We start from the raw sequence: 23013 nt of genomic DNA, 5'->3' as shown, positions 1-23013 counted from the left end.
TCCATATATTTAAAGTTATGAAAATACAACTAATATACAAAAAGCTGTTATAATTGAATAAGAAAGTGAATAAAATATAAAGACTAAGAACATAATATAAAATTAACAAAAATACAAGCAGATATTGTATCTAAGAAAACGTGCTCAGATTAGCAGACTGATCAAAGTGTTGACAGGGTTATGAAGGAAAGGGATATCAGTTTCTGGTGAGAGTATCAAAATGGCACATCTTTCAGGAGAGAACACAGCCTAAAATAACAAAATACAAATTTGCTATCCATTTTTCTAGGACTCTAATGGTGATAAACAGACCAGCAGAGACACATAAAACAGCCTACAAATAACAAAATACAAATGTGCTGTCCATTTTTCTAGGACTCATTTAATGGTGATAATCAGACCAGCAGGGACAGATAAAATGGCAACAAAAATGTCTATTAATAAGAAACAGTTACTAAAATTATGGTCTAAACATTCAATGGAATACTATGCAGCCATGATTTGTTATGATTTGTGTAATTTATATGCTACTATCTTGACCCCTTAAAAATAAATTTGTTCTCATAGCTTCTTAGCCTCATCAACATGTAGAGTAATGAGATTTGAGGCAATCTGCACTTCTCTGATACTGTTTTTACCCATAAGCAATAATTAATTCTATAAAAAAATCATTAACACAAATTGAAAAGGCTACATGGACATTTCTGGTATTAAAATTCTCAGTATTGATTCTTTAAGACCATCATAAAAGGGAAATGTTAAACTCTGTGAACCTCTAGAAGAATATTAATGTATAGAATCATTAGCTGGTTGAAATCTTACATGAAACCGGGCTATCTGCTCACGATCCAGAGGCTTGGTCACTGATAGTTGCCCTGAGATGGGGTTGATAATGAAGATACCAGTTGGAGGCTGGTCTGCTCCTGGCCCAGTGACGCTATACCGCAGTGACAGGTTTTTATCTCTATCAGACCTTATCTGAGGATCAAGAAGACAATCATATTAAACTACAGGCAAAATGAGCTCATTGTCAGAGATAAGGCATGCCCCAGCTCAGGCCCTTTTTCAGTTGCAAACTTATATCAAATTTTCCCAGCAAACCACTGAAACTCTCCTGTTCCTCTTTGCTTCTTGGTGACAGGCTTCAAAAAGAGGTGTCACCCACCACCAGAAAGGACTGGAGGCGACATTAACATCTAAGAGATCATTCACTCAGAGCCGTGCAAAAAGTCAAAATTAAGGAATGTCAGGTTTTAAACAGAATCACATTCTATCCTAGGAGTTTCTAGGTTAAAATATGTAACCTTCTAATAGGGATCCAATTTAATTAATGCAAAAATTGTTTATCTTTTTGTGTCAGGATAAAAATAATTGTTTAACTATGGTATGAAATAGCTTCACGTGGAAATTCTAATACTATAGTTGAGCCTGGAAGTCAGTTTTCTGTACTTGTACAGACATTATTCATTGCAACCAAAGCTTTCCATATCACTTGAAAGTGGGACTTATTACCCCAAAATGCTTTACTAATAACAAAGCAAATGAAAAATGATTTCAAAATACACCTGTTTACTCTGAAAAATTATGCCCATTACAGGCTCATTGTCTTCTTCAAATACAACAATTCCCAGGAAAAGTAAGTTTATAGATGAGTGGGCATAGAGACAGGTTACAGAAAAGGAGGGGAAAGGCAGTAGAGAGAAAAGTTAGAACAATGCTGTTTGGAGGTGATAATAAGAGCTTTTTATGTATTAGGTGAATATACTTAATCTAGTAATAGAATTTTAGTGTAAGGCAAAATCTTCTTTTTTCTTATTCACTAGTAAAGTAGAAAAACAGAAAACATTTTAAGTTGGAAGTTATGTCATTCATTGTTAAACTGAATTATAAATAAATGACTGATTAAAAAGATACAGCTTTTAGGAACTGGAATGCTAAATTAATCATATACAGGAACATTTGTATTCTAATAAATGTGAATACAATGACTCTGTCTTATGTTCCTTTTGTAATAAACAACAGTTTGCTAATTTTACTAAACATGTGGAAGTAGCTGTGTTTTTAATTTCTTTGCAACTGACATTATGTTTTTGGAGTAACTGAAAAAAAAAAAAACAACTTTGTCAAATTTGAAAATCTGTGTTTTTGCACAGCTCCGAGATTCTGCTAATGGTAGCAGAGGTCATTTATTTTTTTTCTTTAATATACTCTGAAATGCACTTGGTGCTGATATTTTTAGCAATGATTGCCCTTTAATGCTTTCTTTCCCCCAGAAGCTATGTGTAGAGGGCAAAGCTCATCATGGACAGGGCAGTTTCATGGACAGGGCAGTTTCAGACAGAATCTTAGGTGTATGTGTGTTGTGGGGATGGGTAGGACATGGCTATGAACACATGTTGTGGTTCAGACTTAAATATTCATACTGAAACAGCTTTAATATCCACACTGCACAGAATCTCAGACAGCTCTCCATAGAAGTAATCTGAGTAACAACAGCAACAAAAAAATGAGATTTTATACCATACTATAAACATTTCATTTTTGAAAAATATATTTTTGATACATATATTTTTGATATATATATATATATATATATACACATATATATATCATAAGCCCTACCTTGTGAAAAATAAAAACAAAAGGATTTCTAATACACTTAATATATACCATGTAGACCATCAAAATTGTGCCACCCTACCCTGACAAGCTCTTGAGGAAAAGGTCCTCTGGAGTTTTCTGGTAAGTTGATTGGAGGGATAACCCAGTCTCTCTTCTGCCTTTGTAGGTAGCCATTGTGCTTAGTCAGTTGTCTTGGGAATACTATTTCTTCAATTTCTTGTGATTCCTTTGCATTAAAACATAACAAGACATTCCTGAATACTAGGAAAAACATTTTCTAAAAGTACATCAACATCAGTGTATACCTGACAGCACAGGGATCACAGTTCATTATCAACAAGAAAATAAGTCTGGAGGCCCTTTCCTTGAACCCTTATTAAAAATAATAGAAAACAGCATAAAATTTTGGAGTTTCACTTTTCATTGAAAAATTGAATTCCAAATAATTAATTATGTGGCACAGCTGTGTAAACTATTTGCAGTTTCTATAAACCACCTCAGATAGTAGTTAATATTGAGCATAATTTAATAGTAGCCTTTTATATATTTCTCATTAGTTTAAACCACAGTTCAGGTAATGTGCTACTGTACATTAAATTTAGATCTTGATGTGCTAAAATATAATTTGAATTCCAAGAGAAGTTTAATACATACTGCAAAGGAATGTCTCAAATATTTATGACCCTATTAAATCCCACAGAATTAATGCTGTAATTATTCTAAACCTATGTCAGCCATGATGGATGCTGTAGATGACCCACTTTGCACATTGGGTATTAATCTCTGCTGGATGTCAACATTTTATTCTATTTCTCCCTATATCTGTAGACATTTTAGCCATTAGTTCTTGCTGCTTCAGTGCAAATATCCAAGCTAGTTTGCTGCAACACAGTGAACCATCAACAACAAAAGCATCTTTTCACTCGATTAGTTACCAGTCTCACTTTATATTACCCAAATAATATGATTCCCTGTTAGAATTAATATATTAACAAATTATATTTCACACAATAAAAACTCAACAGTAGTGTAAGAAAATATAACTCTAATAGATCTCTAAATATATCACCAATATATTTAGTCATATTCAATTCTGAAATGTGTATATCACATTTGCAATTAAATACAAAAAAGAATGTGTATGTTCCTGTTGCTCATAGTATAATAAATATACCCAATGTAAGTGATATTTCATAAAATCAAGAACTTTAGAATAGCTGAATGTGATGCCCATCATATTTGTTTTGAGTTCATTCAAAGAACTAGAATATTCAGAAAATCATGTTATCATAACTTGATTGAAGAAGTTATTGAATCTATTTAAAATTCCTAACGTAATGACTGACACAAAATAAGTGCTCAATAAAGATTTGTTGAATTGAATCGAACTGTATTCTTTGGAAATGTACCTTATTTATTTCATCTTGGCTCTTAACAATTTCCACCAGAGGGAGTATATCATTCGTTAAGAGTCTTGTCGATGGTATGCATAATTCATACTCCCCAATTGGATTATTAAGGGGACAAGACAAAAACCCAATACTCCTTGCCAGAAATGCTTTCCTGTTACTACTATAAATCTGCGCTTCCCGTCTAATAAATGTGACTGGTGACATCTTACAAAGAATTGTTTGTTTTGTGCTTATATCTAACAGATTACAAAGCTTTTAAGAAAGTTAAAACAACTTTCTAACTTAAATTATAAATCTCAAAGTATAACCAGACTTTTCAAATACAATTTCTCATTGCTTACAGTGTATTTAGTGTCGGTATCTTATGAGACAGAGAAACAACAAAATACCATTGCCCTAATGGGAAGTTGATAAAAATTCAAATATCATCCAGCCATAAATGTGATGTAAAGCAAAATATGTATTTAATTCAAACTATGTAAAAGTAATTTTCAAGCGTAACTTCAAAGCCATACTTGGATACTCTACCTTTACTGAGTCATCAGTTAAGGTTGGCTTGAGGCTCAATTTTACTGCTACTTGCCACTTTTCCTGAGTCTCTTTGTCTTGGGCATATATCAAGAACTTCGCATGCTCAGAGGAGAGGGGGAAGCTTCTCACAGCATACACCATGCCATCTTCATCCACCTTAAAATCAGCTGGCTCACTGCTTTCATACTGTACTTTCCTCTTTCCATTGCAGTTACTAAATTTCACTGTAAAAGATAATAAATACATATGTCTAAACGTACAACAAAGGCAAAACAACCAGTATCTAAATCAATATAATGCTTAGATTAGAGGATGAAACACAGTAACTAGAAGGTTTTATTTTCACATTATTAAAGGAATCTGAGAGAATATCAGAATATGCTTCTGAGTTGTTCTCTGCATCAATCAGCTTGCTCCAAACCCCTTTCCCAGATCTGTCCCTAGAACATGGGGTGCCTGTTGTTACCCCCATGGTTTCACTGATAGTGCCTGTCAATCCTTACTCCTAATCAACCTTCAGGTACCAACTACAAATTCACTGAAGATAGAACAAATCCTCTCAGTGTTCATGCAGCAATCTGAAATCTACCACCACACTGCAAATTGTCTTTAGTTACCTGCACATTTCCTGATAGGGAATAGTTATTATTTAAAACAATATGTAATCACAAACACACACATATCTTAGAATATAATTATATATGTTTTTACCTTAGTATATAATTTTCAAATGCTTAAAGAAAGAGGGGCCTCCCTGGTGGTGCAGAGGGTTGAGTGCAGCGCTGTGAAGCTGCCTACTGCCTCCGCAGCACAGGTTCGATTCCTGGCTGGCCAGGGAGATACCCACATAGCACGGCAGACCTCTCCTGTCGCACCCGGTGCTCCCCTCACCAGTGTATTTCCGTCAATCTGCCTGTTCTGCTCCCCTCTCTTTCTCTGGTGAATCCTCTCACCCTCTTGCGCCTCTGGCCTGTACCCCAGCTCTTGTATAAAAATAAATAAATCTTTTTAAAAAATGCTTAAAGAAAGAAAGCAGTTAGCAGTTACTACTATTGAATGTCCACTGTTCTCTAGAATGACAAGTCCTTATGGTAATTAAAAGGAAAATGGTTTGCAATTCTACTCCTCATGGTGCTTATCATAGTTCATGAATTAGTGAAAATTTTATAGATTTTCAAATCAATGAAAAATAAAGATATATCAAAGTACAGTTTAACTAAAAAGTATGCCAGCTATCTCCCTTACCTGTAATCACTTAAAAATTAAAAAAAAAATGCTTTAATAAAGCAATAGCAACATGCTTACATCTTATAAGATAACTAAAGCTAAACTACATACTCATAAATGTACAACTAGACATAGTCAAACCAAGATAAAATTATAAATTAATAAAAATACTCTCTGAGGAATAGTATTTCCTTTCAATTTCTTAATCACTCTTTTTGAAGAAAAATTTCATGGCACTAGCATGAAGGGATTAACGAAAAAGCAATTTATTTCTGTTAGCAAGTGATGCTATGTCCTGACCACAATTATACAAGCTACATTTTGGAAAGCAGTTAACAAGTACAAATTTAAAAACATAAGCAAAAACAACTTATGTATTTCTGAAGGATATAAGTAAAATTTTTATGAATTCTTTCTACCTCACGTACAAACTGGTGACAGTTCTTTAGTTTTTGGTTTTTATTAATATAAATTCATTGTGAGATGCACAAAACTACAGCCAAATAACACACATGCTTATTTCCCTTAGTAACCATAAATTCCTTGTAATTATAAATACTAAATATATTATTTTCCATATATTCTCACATATGTCATCATTCATCTTTCAAACACTTCAACATGAAAATAAAAGTTGTGCCACACTCACTTATGTTAAAGCAAAATATTTGGAGACGTATCCCAAAAGATACATAACCCCACTATACTTGCTTTGTGAAAAACAAGAATCCTTCCCACAGAACAATGCCATATGCTGCTTATCTTTTATGACAGACAAAAAATAAAAAGTGAAGTTTTGGGGGGAGCCCTGCTGAGAGTTCAAAGCACCACCATTTTATAGAAAAAGCACCTTTTCCTGGGCCTCCCCTGGTGGCACAGCAATTGAGCACTGGGCTGCAAAGCTGCCCACAGCCTCTGCAGCGCCGATTTGATCCCTGGCCAGAAAACGAGGGTCCCACATGGAGCGACAGACCTCTCCTTCCGCGCCCGCTGCTCTCCATAGCACTGCATTTCGTCAGTCTGCCTGTTCTGTTCCCAGCTCTGGCTCTGGTGAATTCACTCACCCTCCCGCAGTTCAGACTGTACCCAGTGCTTGTATAAATAAATAAATAAACAAACAAACAAATAAACAAACAAACAAACAAATAAATAAATAAATCTTTAAAAAAAAAAAAAAACCACCTTTTTCCTATCATAAACAGAGTTCATGACACTTAAAAGCATGTAGCCTTGGTTATAAAAATATTGTCTTGGCTTTTTCACCAGTCTAGACTGGATTGTTGTGTCCACTCTCTAGATGATTTTGTTGCTCTAGGTCACTTGGCACCCACTCCTAGCCTAATTATTTGTTGCCTCCTCAGGTCTCTCCCTATAATGTTCTAACTCACCTAGTACACAATACTCTTCATTCTTGACTGCTTGATCTCTTCAGCTATACACACATCATCTTCTAAATCACATTCTGCCAGACAGACATTATCCCCCTACCTCACTGGGCCCAAACCCCAAACCCTCCCCTGGCCGCCATCTCCAGGCCACAACTCCAGAGCCAGGCCATCTTTTTGGGGAGAATCCACCCTGATGTCCTTTGGGAGATGGCAGTCTCTGCCCTCATTTGAGAAGGCTCTACATTTTTATTTCATTTTGTATTTTCTGCCCATGGAAACACATGCTACCATTTGATTTTTATTATAACAATGACAGTAAATGTCTACTTATTAATGGTTTATGTGATCAGCTCTTCTCTCCATAATCAGAGGATAAACTAATTTTGGCTTCCTGTCAGAGAATCCAGCAGTAATAGGAACATTATAAATATTCAGTAAAGATCCATAAGCCAATACTCTAGATTAATATCTTCCAACTTTTCAAAAAACAGGCCAGAAACTTGGAAGTAAACTCAACCAGCTCTAGCAGCATTCAGCAATAATTACAAAACCCAGGGACTTCAGATAATTTGACTTTGGAAGTCTGTTGGTAAAGACTGTGAAATATACTTTAACAATAACCTCCTGAGGTTGGAATTGGTATTTCTGCTCTACAGATGGGGCAAGAAAATTGAGATCTATACCCATTGCTGTGGACTTTTCATTCTTTCCTCTACAAGAATTTCAGCAACTTAAAAGCCATGAGTTTAGTTTTATTCAAATTATTGAAATTTAAATCTCTAACACAACAGCAAAAGGAAAGAAATGACAAAGAAGCTTGATAAATGTTTGCGAAGAGAACAATGTCATATGTAGACCTCTGAGAGAACCAGAGTAAATAGCATATTAAAAAGGAAGATGTGGTACATATACACCATGGAATATTACTCAGCATTCAAAAAAGATAAACACATGCAATTTGCAGCAACATGAATGGCACTGGAAGGGATCATGCTCAGCGAAATAAGCCAGAAAGAAAAAGAAAAATACTGGATGGTCTCACTCATAGCAGGAATCTAGAAAACTTAAATAAGGGACCAGGAAAATAAATAACTATTAAAAAGTGAAAATCAAAATCAACAAACAACGATGAACCAGAGACACTCTATAAGGGGTGGGAGGTGGGGAGGGGAGGTATTGGGGTCAAAATAAGGGGGTTGCAATTATATGGGGAAAATAAAAATAAAATTTATATTAAAAACAGGAATAAATAAAATGTCCTACAGGAGGAATAGTGGGGCCCCCTAGAATGTGGGGTAAGTGTGCCACAGGCAGAAGAGAACTGTATACACTGTTGTTGTCACTGACTGTTCTGTTCACTGGGTGTTCAGTTTCCTGTTTGGATTCGGGTGTCAAAATGATGTAAGGAGGGAAAGGAGACCTTTGAAATAATGCACAGCAAGAATTAAAAACTGTACCTTTTCCTATAAAGGGTCACTGCACATTCTATGAATGAAAAGAGGTTGACCTTAGAGAGTTTGAAGCTGGAGAAAATACTTTGGAGGAAATTAAATAAAGGTCAGTTATTTAAAGTCAATTAGTTTGTCTACCACCCCTACACCTAACCTATAACCAGTATGAATTGGCTTTATATATCTGTTAAATTGCTGTGCTTTTTTTTTCTTCAACAAATGACAATTCTCATTTGTTCTAATATTAAAATATCTACTTATTAATGGTTTTATGTGATTAGCTCTTCGCTCCACAAGCAGAGAATAAACTCATTTTGGTTTCAAGTAATGTTTGTTTACAGAGTTTCCTTTCTCTATTCAATTAGTGTACTCACTAAGTTGTCCTTGGTAAAAATTAGTCGTGATTTCATGCTATGAATGTGTAGAGCGGTGGTATGATTCATCAACGACAACCATATTTTACTATTTTCAAGTTACGCAATTAAAAGTTTTACTAATTTCAATGGGTATAATGGACTGAACTATGCCCCCAAAAATCCGGTTGAAGCACTAACTTTCAATACCTTTGTAACTGAAGATATGATGGTCTTTAAAGGGGGTAATTAGGTTAACTGAGCTCAAATGGGTAGGTTCTCTGTGAATATGACTGGTATTAATTTAAAAAGGGAAAGTTAGCTAGAAACAACAGAATGACTATGTGGGCCACAGCAAACCAAGAAGAAAGGTATCAAGAGAATGCAAACTTGCTGACAACTTGATCTTGTATGTCTAGCCCCCAGAACTGCAAGAAAATGAACCTTTTTGTTTTAAATCATTCAGTTCACAGCACGAGTGAGTAAAGTATGAATTCTATATATTAACCATTGGTTAACGTTCATTGCCCATTGTTTGGTTCACGTGTGACTTAGATGCAGCTAGAATATTTTCTCAAATATTTGACAAGATTCACCTCTGCCCTATGATCAAGTACTGAAACTTACTCAAAAGGAACTAACAGAAGTTAGTTTAAAAAAAGTGGAAATCTTCTATGTAACAGAAGTTACAGCACTTATACTAGTAATTTATAAATGAAATATACGTATCATTAATAGCCTTTTAAGAAGATTTTCGGGAGGAACATGACAAAATATGTGTACAAAAAAACTTGGTTAAAATAAAAAGTAGACACAAGTAATCACTGGAATTAAGAAAGATATCACTCAAAAGACACAGTTTAGTCATTTAAATTACTAAAATTAGATTTAAAATTGAACTTTGAAGATGAGGAAAACAAGGTTAACATCAGAGACATGTAATACTTGTTAGAGGAAATATATAATTGACTGGAGCCAAGCTATTCCTGCTATTAAAACATTTTCCAAATTTCATTTTACAAAACATGAAGCAGTTTTATCATATTTTAATATATATGTCTTTAAGGAAACAATTCATTTTAAATTAAAATATGTTTAGCATGAAACTCTTTTGTATGAGTTTGTAATTGAGAATACATGACATTATACATTTGTCAAAACTCAGAGAACTGCTCCACAAAGAGTGAATCCTAAACTACTGACTTTAATTACTAATAATGTACCAACACTGGTGTAACAAATGTGTCACGCTGATGGAAAGTTATAACAAGGAAAACAACCGGGTTGAATGGGGGGGGTGATATGGAACTATGTACTTGGTCTTCAATTTTTCTGTAATTCTAAACCTAAACTGGTCTAAAAATGAAGTTAATTAATTTTTAAAAATTGATTCCTGATAGGTGATGGTCTAACCTATTATATTATTAGATATTTGAGAGGAATGGATAGCTGTCAATGTCCTCAGCCTCTTGCAAACATATGAGTTCTGAGGAATTGCCTGAGGTGGTATTAGTTTGAGCAGAAAATATAACTGAATCAATAACTTTACATAAACCCCCTAGGTGTCAAGATAGTGAGCTGGTGTTTCATCAAATTCATAATATTTTATCAAACACACATGGTAAAGTTGAAGTTCTATCACTTAAAACAATCAAAGAATTTAACTTGAAATGTTTTTTCTGATAGAACAATCTCCCTTGCATTAAAACATTAATTTTGCTGATAGAAATTTGAAGCAGAAACTTTATAATTTCTTAACATAGGAGAAAAGGACATACGTTTCCCTAGACAAGAAAAAAAATCTGGCTTGATCCACTGGATTATTCAAATTGAAAACAACCCTATATACAAATGTTTGTAGCTAAAAGCATCATAATATTAAACAAGACATTATTTATTATTGGAGCTATTGCATAGTTTTCTTATATAATATGTAGTTACTGCATTCTAGCCTACATGAAACTTTGTTAACATGATTAATACAAAATTAAACATCAGGGAAATAATTATTTTAAAGTACTTTTTTATTCTTGAAGCAATACCTCAAATTAATGCTAACCATAAAACCATAATATCCTTATAAAATATTAACAGGAAACCACAGATCTTATATATTAAATGTATTAGCAGTTAATAGCACTACATAAACCATATGAATGAAAATGTGAAAATACGCACATATGGTTTATAATTTTTGCTAAAGTAAAACACACCACATTTAAAAACAATTACAGGCACACTGTAAAATATTTTTGTGCCTAAATATGACTTTGGCTTTTTTATTGTTTTTCTCCCATATTAACTACATTTTTTGAAGGCATATTAGAAAAACAGAAATAGTTTCATAGTATCAACAGTTCTTCCACAGGCACAGAGCAATATTTACTAATGAACTAGATATCTATTAATGAAATGGGAATTGTCTCAACAGCAGTGTTTTTTTTTTAATTTAGATATAAATTAGACATTCAGGTTATAACAGTGATTTGATATTTTTATATATTGTGAAATTATTGCCACCTCCTTAAGTCTAGTTAAAATCTATTATCACATATAATCATAAAATTATTTTTTGGGGGTTGAAACTTACAAGATCTACTATCTTAGCATCCTTCAAATATACAATACAGTATGAATAACTATCGCCCCCATGTAGTTAAATATTCATGACTGATAGCTGGAAGTTTGTACTTTTTTAACCTCTTTGTCCTATTTCATCCAACCCTAACCTGCTACCTCTGTTATGTACCAGTTTGTTCTCTGCATCCATAAGCTTAGGTTTTTTCGTCCGTTTTTAGGCTTCACATATAACAGAGATGATATATTTGCCTTTTTCTGTCTAGTTCATTTCACTTAACATAATTCTCTCCCAGGCCTTCTTTTTTATGGCTGAATAATATTCCACAATGTGTGTGCATATCATGTTTTCTTTATCCATTTATACGGCGATGAACATTTAGATTAGTCTCATATCTTAGCTATTGTAAATAATGTTGCAGTGACAAACATAGGGATACATACATCTTTCAAATCAGTGTTTTTATTATCTTTAGAAAATATAACCAGATGTGGGACTTCTGCATCATGTGGTAGTTCTATTATTTAATTTTTGAGGCACCTCATTACTGTTTTCCATGGAGGCTGTACCAATCCACGGTCCCACTGATAATGCATGAAGGTCCTGGCCCTTTTCACATAGTTGCTCTTCCTTATTTCTTGAGTTTTGATTATAGCCATTGTGAGGAGATTTTACAATATTTTTACTTATAGATTCCACTGGAAAGTGGTTATTGAAAAGCAATAAATTTTAAAAATCTGCTAGACCTTTCTGTGTTTTAATATCAGGAACAAATTTTCCTAGAACAACTTAGCTGTCATTTCCAGGGTCTATAACAGAGATGGGCTAGAATTATTGCTATGAACCTTGATGGAAAAAGTTACATGTTCTTTAGGAATGTAATTAATTAGAACATATATTATAAGAAAAACGAAACAGAAATCTTTTAGGAAACACTTACTATTGCATACACCTAAAACTAAAATATGTAAAAGATCTTTTAAAAATATTTTAGGGGCCTCCCCTGTTGGTGCAGTGGTTGAGCACTGGGCTGCAAAGCTGTCCACAGCCTCTGCAGCACCAGTTCGATCCCCAGCCACCGGCAAGGGTCCCACATGGCGCACAGACCTCTCCTGCAGCCCGCTGCTCCCCTCAGAAGTGTATTTCATCAGTCTGCCTGTTCTGTTCCCCACTCTGGCTCTGGTGAATTCTCTCACCCTCCCGCTATCCAATGCTTGTATAAATAAATAAATCAATCTTTAAAAAAATAAAAATAAAAACATTTTAGCTTTTTTAATGGTTATTGAGGTAATATTGGTTGGTAATACTGCGTATGTTTCAGAGGCAAAGGTTCATATTTCTACAAACATAAGTTATCACAGCAAACACACCACCAAACACCAATAATTCTTCACCAAAGTCCATTGTGCCACCTCCCTGCTTTACACACAACTTCCCCTTCTTCAACTAACCTCAGTTCTACAGTCATTTCAAAAGTTTGTTTTGGTTTGATTTTGTCTTTTCTTTGGCTTTATTTCTTTATAGTCCATGTATGAGTAAAATCATTTAGCATTTGTCTTTCTCCTTCTAACTTATTCTGTTTAGCATAATCCCCTCATTCCATTCATATTGTGGCAAGACTTCATCTTTTTTTAATAGCTGAGTAGCAACCCACTATGTCTATAATACAGCTTCTTAATATAGTACTCATTTGTTATTGGACACTTAGATTGTTTCTATAGCTTGGTTATTGTAAATAATGCAGCAGTGAACATAAGAGTGCATACATTCCTCCGAATTAGGGTTTTTGTATCCTTATTTATATCTTGGCATGGGATACTCTGAGAAACCTCTACACTCTTTCCCACAGAGGTTGAACCAGTCCACATTCCTCCCAATAGTGTACAAGTGTTCCACCTTTTCTAACACATTGTTTCTGGTCTTTTGAAATGGGCTATTGTTGAAGATGTGAGGTTTTATCTACTTGTGGTTTTGATTTCCTTGGAGATATCAAATTCTTGATACCATCAATGAAAACTTTATTCACAAAAGTTGGTGTAAGCAATTGGGTGCACAAATTCATTACTTTTTCTCTAATTAATAGAAATTTCTTTCTTGTCATGACTTGCTTTCATGGTTCTTCCTTTTTCTATATCAATAAATATGCTGAAATTTCTTTTGAAAAAATGCAATATATTTCAAATGCTTTTGAATGGAGTATTTTAAAGTAATGATAAAATTTTACCTGAAGCATACATGGATATTGCTCTAAGTCATATTTGTATTCTTTAGACTCTAACATGTACAGCAACTATATATTACAAGTGAATGATTTCAATCCTTTGTCCAAACTTTAATTTTCTCCTTTCAAATCTATAAAATCTGTAAGTGTAATATTTTTAGAAAGTTTTTCAGTTGTCAATTACATTCACTCAGGTGCTCCACAATGTCAGTTAACTTATTTTTTAAAACAAAGATTTATTTATGTATGCATACATGAGCTGGGGTACAGGCCAGAGATGCGGGGGGTGAGAGGATTCACCAGAGACAGAGTGGGGAACAGAACAGGCAGATCAACTGAAATACATTGCTGAGGGGAGCAGCAGGCGAGGCAGGAGAGGTCTGCCTTGCCATGTGGGTTGCTCCCTGGCCAGTCGGGAATGGAACTCCTGCTGCAGAGGCTGTGGATCACTTCATAGTATGGTGCGTAATCCCTTGCGCCACCAGGGAGGCCCCTCAGTTAACTTTTTTTTTTTTTAAGTGAATAATTCTAATAAATATAGTGAACACCATTCATACACTCACTATCCATGTTTTACTAGATTAATCAACCACAATAAGTTGTTCTTTAAACAGCTTATATACTTCGGAATTATTAGCAAATACAGAATTCCTTTTATCTTTGCATAAAACTGTTGCCACTTATGTTTTGGAATTACTCACATAGACTCAGGAAGCATTCAGATCAAATCCTTTAAGTCTGTATCTTCAGTCCATTCATAGCCTTTATACTTTCATGCTATTAGCCCCAGAGCAGTCTTTTGGAATTTTTGGTTAACATCTTGTTTTAAAGTATTAATTTATCTCTCAACATATAACTTACAGAAATTAGTTTTACTTTTTTTCAGAATAAATAATGCTCTTCAAGGATTCTAACCACTGTTATTAATTACCATTCTGTCACTTTTTGATCTAATAATCTTTATTATTAGTACTGACACTGATATGTGACACGTCATCACTACCTCTCCTGAGAGTATTATTCAAAAATGGTTCCTTTTCAATTTCTTCTACTTCACTGGTGCCCAAACAGCATACAGTTGGTGATATCACATAGAATGGTAAAATAAGCAATTTTGCAACTGTGTGAGATGTTTGGGCTAAAGCATAAAATATGAACTCATCAATGGCTTTTAGAGCTTGATAATACAGTGCTGTACTCAATCTCATAAAGGAATCTTCTTTTTTTTTTAAGATTTATTTATTTATTTATACAAGCACTGGGTACAGTCAGAAGAGCGGGAGGGTGAGAGAATTCATCAGAGCCAGAGCGGGGAACAGAACAGGCAGACCGACAAAATACATTGCTAAGGGGAGCAGTGGGCGCGGCAGGAGAGGTCTGCATGCCATTTGGGACCCTCGCCAGCAGCCGGGGATCGAACTGGCGCTGCAGAGGCTGCAGGCAGCTTCGCAGCCCAGTGCTCAACGACTGCGCCACCAGGGGAGGCCCAAGGAATCTTCTTACATTCTGTTTGAGAGAGATTAAAATTCCTTCTGCCTAAAATGCTGTTTTGGGCATGGTATGGTGCCCATAAATGGCTGATCTATTTTGCAATATCACTGAAATACTCTGGCTGAGGTAGGCATTACTAATGCTCACCAATAATTCCAGTTTTTCTCCCCTTCCCAGACACTGAGAAAGAGCATTTTTCTCATCTAACTTGGCTTATTTAAGTACGATCACGTGGTTTGCTTCAGCCAATAAAATCTGGAGTCAAAATGACACATTTATATTACTTTCCAGGAGAGCATTTAGTTACTGTCCTTTTTCTGTGCAGTAAGGATTATGAGAGAACATGTTAGATGGAGGTGATTCAAAATCAAAAGCCCCAGGATAGGGGAGCTACCCATGGAGAGCTGTCCTGGAGAGTCACCTGCATCCACAATGAAATTCACATGAAGGAGAAATCAATACTTTTTGTAGAGAGGACGGGAGGTTACTGTTAGTGCAATACATCCCAGCCTGCCATGTCTGATGAGGTACCAATCTAGTGACCTAAAACTCTTCAATGAAATAGAATTAGCATGAAGAATGTATAAAATGAAACAAATCAGAATCAAACTTATTGTAGATGAAATTCGTAAAACAAAAATATTTCTTATTCCTAAAAGTTATGGTAGTTTCCCATCAAAAAAGAGAATGGTTTCATTATAATATTCTCTAAAATACTATGAAATCTATTAGAGAAGCTGTTATTTCACTTTCTTTCCAGATAAAGTCATGTAATATTCAACTATCATTTGCATATAAGTTGTCACAAGTAAAAAAAAGGAATAAAGAGTTATGATACTCTAATATGAAATTGAAAAAATCAAAACAAGCAATAGAGATGATATAGAAGAATGATTATGATATCAAATACATGATATCTAAATTTTCAATCGTCCAATACAATTGTGTATGCTTAACTGTTGGAAAAGCAGTAAAATGATTGCATTCTTTTGCATACACTCTAATAGCTAAAAAAATTTTTTTTTAGCTATTCTTCATTGATATTCTTCCTCCTGGCATCTATGCCACAAAATTTAATGAAAACCCTTTCTTTTGACAGACTCCAGCTAAAAAATATATAAAACTATCACTGCTCAGGCAAAATGGTTATCCCTTTTCCAGAATGTGGCCATTAACAAATTACATTGAAATATCACTACCTCTAATTAAATTACTCTGACAGAGCACAGGTTGCATACAAGATCCTTTTCCCAACTGTATAGTTATTAGTCTCTGAAATTTGATGCAATTTAGTTAGGCTCAATTTTCAGACTACTTATGTCAACAAAGAAGGAATCCTAATCCCTGAATTTAGTGGCAGGTTTTGTTAATTTTCAAAGAAAATTTTTTCATAATAATAAACTTAAAACCCAGAACTTACTGTAGTTAAAGTTATTAAATACGCCACTAAGAAGAAAAAAACTAACTACACTTGTGTCTATATCAGTTTCAATAATGTAGCCTCAAAATGTGTCAAAGACCACCTTACTAAGCTGAGCAAGACAAGGAACAAAAGGAGTTAAGCATATGTTTTATGAAATTCGAATATAAAAAAGACCACAATGTTCATTAGGTAAACTAGTCCCACTGGTATGACATGATATTATATTAACTGCACTTAAAGTTTACTGAACTACTAAACTATTAAATCCTAATTTCTGGCATTAGTCATAAAATAAAGCAAACTTTTATCCTAAACCTTTAAAACAATTTAAGAAAAATTTATTCCTTTCTACACTATGAGGAAAAAAAAAATCATAGTCAAATATGTAGAAATAACCATGTATGAAAAACGGTTTTTGAAAATTTGCCATAAAAATACATAATTCACAGTTTAAAAGTTGATTCCCAATTATTACTACCAATCTCCCCAAAGGATATAGCAATTTACTAACCATGGAAAGAAATGCTGTAACAGTGAATTTTAAAACTTTTCACCAACTACAAAAATTTAACAAAATACCAAAACACACAGTATTACATATGCTATTTGTAAAGGCTGTCTATGTTTTTTCTGAATATTGGCAACATGGTATATATTAAGTATCTAATGTACGCTGGACTCTGTAGACATTTCATCAATGTTACTATTCTTTCACAGTCAATGTAATTATTCAAAGTAATTATATAAATCTAGTTTCCAATGAAATTTAAGTAGTAAACAAAATTACCAAATTCAAATTAATTTCAATTAATGCATTATTCAATGCATTTATTTCAGTTAATGCATTATTACTTAGGAAAAATCATACTATCACCTGAGAAAAAATAACCCCCCAGTTCATCTTTTTATTGTCCTATTAAACCACTTCCAACTTTTTAAAGAAAGCTTCTGTAGTAGCATGAAAGTGTTCTCCCATCCACCTAAGATTTATTACATCAAAATCAATTCACACCGGTCTATGATATGTAGTCAGAAAGATAAAAATGGGCAAGTAATTTGTAACATATAATAAAAATGGGCTATGATTTTTAATGCACTGACACATTAATAAATGGTTAAAAAGTATTTGGTTTTACACAGATATATAAAAACCTGAGTAATACTCTTTTAAAGGCCAATTACTCGTATTTAGAAATTTTATTTTTATTATGTTGTACAGAACTTTGTTTATTTCAAAATGTAGTCATTGGTTTAAAACAAATGAAACATCTTCTTCAAAAGTGTTCTCTCCTTCTATCACAGTCCAAAATGAACATCCATCCCTGTGAACACACCAACTCAGCAATCTGAGTAACTGGACAGAAATCTGCTGCTTCAACTGACAATAATAAGCCTTATCCTCACTAATGGGTAGACATTTCCTCTTGGAAAAATGATTACACTTCTACTTTACCATTTTCATTAATTATATCAAAGTGGAATTAACTGTCATACACTGTAACATTATGACTGCACTCATATAAGCTCTACATAGTGAGATTTTTCTGTAAACATCTGGGGTGCCTTAGTGTTCTAGCTAGGGGCAGTAATTTCACCCTCTCCTTTCCAGAATGTCACTGCAGCAATCATAACCAGCTCCTAAGAATATTTAGGAAGTGTCAAAGTATCATAATTTTTACACATACAGTGTATGTACATTGAATGTATCCCATGTAAATACATGAACATCTATTAAAGGATTTTCATTACATTAATCAAGGTAATGACAAGCCAAGGATCATGTGCACATATTATTTGCTTCTAATTTACCATTTCTCAATCTGTATGGATTAGCTACAATAAATCGAGCTAGGCTAAACAAGATCCTTCTACAGCCCTGATAAGTAGATGCAATAATCAGATTAGCCTGAATTATAACTTTTTGTCTAAAACTCCCCAAAATAGTAATGTTTATGATAATAAAACCCAATTAAAAATGACAGAGTAAATGCTTTACTTCCAGAAGCAAAAAATGAAAAAAAGGAAGAGATAAAATGACAAATGTAAATAATTGGGGCAAAGACAGCAAAACCAAACACTTAAATAGAAATCATGAATGACCAACACAGTATGAATTTTTCATCTACATTTTTTTTTTTTAAAGGAGGAATAAAAAACTAAGAAACTAGAGCCTGCCTGGTGGCACAAGAGGTTAAGCCTTAGCACTACGAAGCAATCCACAGCCACTGTGGCCTGAGTTCAATCCCTGGTCAGGGAGTTGACCTGGCCAGGGACTAGTACCACATGGTGCAGTAGACCTCTTCTGCCCTGCCTGCTGCTCCCCCTCAGCAGTGTATTTCAGTCAATCTGCCTGTTCTGGTCCCCCCCATCTCTGGTGAATCTCTCATGCCCGACACCTCTGGTCTGTACCCCAGCTCTTGTATACACAAATAAATAAATATATAAATAAATCTTTAAAAAAAAACTAAAATACTAAACAGAAATGGGATATATAAAGGAGGCATCCAGATAACATGGCATGTTCTTCATGAACCACCTTGCTCCAAATACACACAACAGTAATAACATGTAAGCTCATAAACAAGATGAGCATCTCTATGGGCCAAAGTGAACTTAATATAAATTGCCACCTGGTTAGAAAGTAAGCGTGGCAACAGGAAGTTCACCTTCTGCAGCTGAGAGGAAGAAGGTAAGCACCTGGGATAGCACATGATATCAAGAAATGGGGCTGGGCTGAGACTGAGTTTGTTCAATAACTGAATGAGATACGGAAACTGAAATCCCATTCACAAGACTGAAACCTTGAAATAATAATACATCAAAAAGCCTCACACTAAGCGAAGTCAACAAAAGTGACAATCAGAACCTAACATAATCAAATTAATTTCCTGGAACATTCTCCCGGTTCTCCCTATCCAGTTGGCCATTCTCCATCTCTATTAAGATACTTGAGGTTCAGGCTGGGACCTCACTCTCTCCATTCTGATTCTAAGTGGTGTCAACCAAGTCAAAGGTTTGAAAAACTACCTGTACAAAATGCAAGTTGATAAGTTATATATAAATCTTGCCTGTTTCATTAAGATACAAGCTCCTACATCCAACTGCCTATTTGCCACATCCCCCTGTATATCTAATTGTCAACTCAAACTGAACAGGTGCCAAAGTCAGTTCCTGATTCATTCCGGCCCTCCAACAACAAAATGCTTGTAAATAGATTCACCCTTCACCCAAATGCTCAGACTATAATAGGTCTAAGAGTTGAGCTTGACTCCGTACTCTAAATGTAATCCAACTGAATGTCCTATCAGCTTTATTTTCCAAATTCCTTTCCAATATAGTCATTTCTCATCACATCCACAGCTACCATCTTATCACTAGTCATCACGCAGGCTGAATCACCACTAATATCTCTAGTTGGTCAATCTATCACTTTCAATTGTCATGAAACCTATGGTGGCCTTTTAAAAACAATTAGGTCATGCTCAAAGGCTTGCTTCTACCCAGAGAACAAAATTCTTAAAGCCCTGGTTCTTGCACCTCAGCCCCTTTTCCTCTTCTCCTGGCTTGCCTGGTCCTTGCAGTCTGGTAGACAGTGATTCTTCTAACAAACCAACTGATTCCTGCTTCAGGTCTTTTCTGTGTACTTGAAATATTACACCATACAGGAGAGGGTAAAAAAAGAAGAGATGAAGACAAATTTTTTTTTTTTGAAAACCATGCAGGAGATTAAATCAACTGTCCAGGTAAAAGATTACAAGGTTCATTTAGTCTTTTATAGTCTTCCTGGCTAAAGTTACCTTGCCTTAAATTTTCCAACTTCCTTTTTTTTTTTCTTTCCATGTCACTTGATTCAATGGATGATTGGAATCGATTTTTTTTTCCAGTCAAACCAGATAATGAATAAAAGAACTCTGAGACCTTTTTTATTTATGAGTGACTAGAGATGAGTGAATATGAATCACAAAATGCATAGGGGAGGGGTGGAGAACATTGTGCTTCTTGATAAGAGCTAAGCAAATAGAGAGGCAGCAAGCAAAAGTGTTTTCATGTTTACAGTTTGGTCACTGTCCAGTAACTATAACATGCAGCCATGGCTGGGATGCAACAGATCACCCAGAGCATACATTCTACTGCACTGCATTGTCTCACAGACAGCAATGCTTAGAAACTTGAAGGGGGAATGGACAAATTTCAGCTAACTGCTCATTTGTAATGGACAAGGCCAATAACAACAATAGTCAAGCATTGAGCCAGGGCTCACTCAAGTATGCCTCATCCCAAAACTGGAGACTAGTGAAAGTTAGCATAAACTTGTGGGATCAGCACCTCAAACATCAATCATAAACCTGCTTTGGTAAGAATGTTTATAGGATTACTTAATGTAAGGAAAGAACAAAGTTGGGGATCACACCTACTTCCTCAGATCCAACAGCACTAGTTAATAATATTACATCAACTTGGTTTGTATATATGCTTGAATCTGTCTTCTGTCTACATAAAATAATTTATATAGATGTAGCACTATACTCTGAACTGAGTAAGTAATCAACTATTGGTCTCATAACTGTTTATGAGTCAAGAGTTCAAAATGTTAATATTTCATTTGGAGAACACCTTCAAAGATCCAAATACTTTCAAGTACTTTTTTTTTTTCCCTGTTCATACAATAATGTCCTACCTTTACACATATGGAAACAAAACCCAGAGAATTTAGTTACCCAATCGCATTAAAAGCACTAGCACTTAATAAAATTTGAAGTTCTTGTGTTATCCTGAGAAGCATGCACTGCATTTCAGGACCAGGGGACATTTACATATCCGGTCGAAGTGCCTGTATGCAGTGAAAATTAACCAAACTATTCCTCATCCTCCACTTAAGTTGAAGATAGAGACGAATTTGGTAAGGTACCTGATCACTAGGAATTTAAATTGGGAGGAAAGGATTCAAAAACAGTGAAGTAAAACAATATAACAAGATGTACAAAAGCAAAGCTCTTGGGGACTCCCAGGTGGCGCAGCAGTTGAGCGCTGGGCTGCGAAGCTGCCCGCAGCCTCTGCAGCGCCAGTTCCATCCCTGGCACCTGGGTGAGGGTCCCACATGGCACGCAGACTTCTCCTGCCGCCCGCTGCTCCCCTCAACAGTGTATTTCATCACTCTGCCTGTTCTGTTCCCCACTCTGTCTCTGGTGAATTCTCTCACCCTCCCACGCTTCTGACTGTACCCAGTGCTTGTATAAATAAATAAATAAATCTGGAAAAAAAAAAAAAGCAAAGCTCTTGAAAATTACATTTGAAGGAAGGAAGGGAATCCTTTAAGATGCAATGGAAATGGCAGCAGATTTTGATTTGGATATAGAAAGATAAGCAGTTCAATATGTCTCATGGGGTTAGGTGAACTGTGGAGGCTTCAGCATGACCAGGGCACGGAAGCCAGAGAGAGATGAGCCTTCACAGAGGCATCCACATTTATGTCAAGAGCACTACCAGAATCAGCCTAACAGTTCTTCGCACAAGGCCTTTGTTAAGGATGAGTTTTTTGGGGAGAAATTTTCCTATGGAAAATTTGTTTAGCAAGGTGTTTCTTTGGACATACTGTGGGGGAGGGATTTTTATGGACTAAAAATGTCTTACTGAGAAAAGCAATTTCCAAGTAAATTGAAATCCATTAGGCTGAAAGAGAAAATGTTAACCCATGCACAAAGTAAAGATCTGATTACTGATGCACATGAACTGGTCACAAAATTTAGGGACTCTGTGTGTGTGTGTGTGTGTGTGTGTGTATGTATTTGTAACATGCATATCTGAGAGTAACATTAAGTGTTAAAACTAAACAGTCATTGTACTTATTACATGAGTTTTATTTAGCATTTCCTCTCTTCCTCAGTCCACGCATTATTAGACATTTTAATATGATGAAGACCATTAGTGACACTTTATAAACAAGGGGATTATTGGAAAATACACAGTATGATATGCAAGTGATTATAAAGAAATGGAACTGATTCCACAAGCCACATAGCAAGATCAGACTCATTACATAACAAGCATGCTTTATATAAATTAGTCCACCCAATGGAGGCACTAAAAATGCACTTTAATTTTGAGTACAGTACAGAAGTAACTTCACTATCTAATGAGATGAATTATTAATACAGCTAAAAGTTACAAAAATAATCTGCTTGCATAAAGGCCAATTCTAATTTCATGTATCTTATAAGTAATCTTCAACAAAACACTATCATTTTATACTCAATTGAACCATGTCCTCAACTAGTCTGACATAGTGTTCTTTTCTTTGAATAGGAAGAAATTACAC

General features: G+C 34.9%; 1 protein-coding gene across 1 annotated transcript in view; it reads right to left on the bottom strand.

Annotated features, from left to right (window-relative positions):
- The window catches only part of CDH2 (cadherin 2), a 224676-nt gene that overhangs the window by 57408 nt on the left and 144255 nt on the right, over window positions 1-23013 (bottom strand). The window contains exons 3-5 of the mRNA XM_054694114.1: window positions 4563-4789; window positions 2702-2848; window positions 823-978 (exon numbers count right to left, since the gene is read on the bottom strand). Of these exons, the coding sequence (XP_054550089.1) occupies window positions 823-978; window positions 2702-2848; window positions 4563-4789 (530 nt within the window). The remainder of the gene's footprint in view (window positions 1-822; window positions 979-2701; window positions 2849-4562; window positions 4790-23013) is intronic.

Source organism: Talpa occidentalis, unplaced genomic scaffold (genome assembly GCF_014898055.3).
Source record: "Talpa occidentalis isolate TD23 unplaced genomic scaffold, MPIMG_talOcc4v2.1 talOcc4.13, whole genome shotgun sequence".
NCBI lineage: Eukaryota > Metazoa > Chordata > Mammalia > Eulipotyphla > Talpidae > Talpa > Talpa occidentalis.
This window is presented reverse-complemented; position numbering and strand designations above follow the sequence as displayed.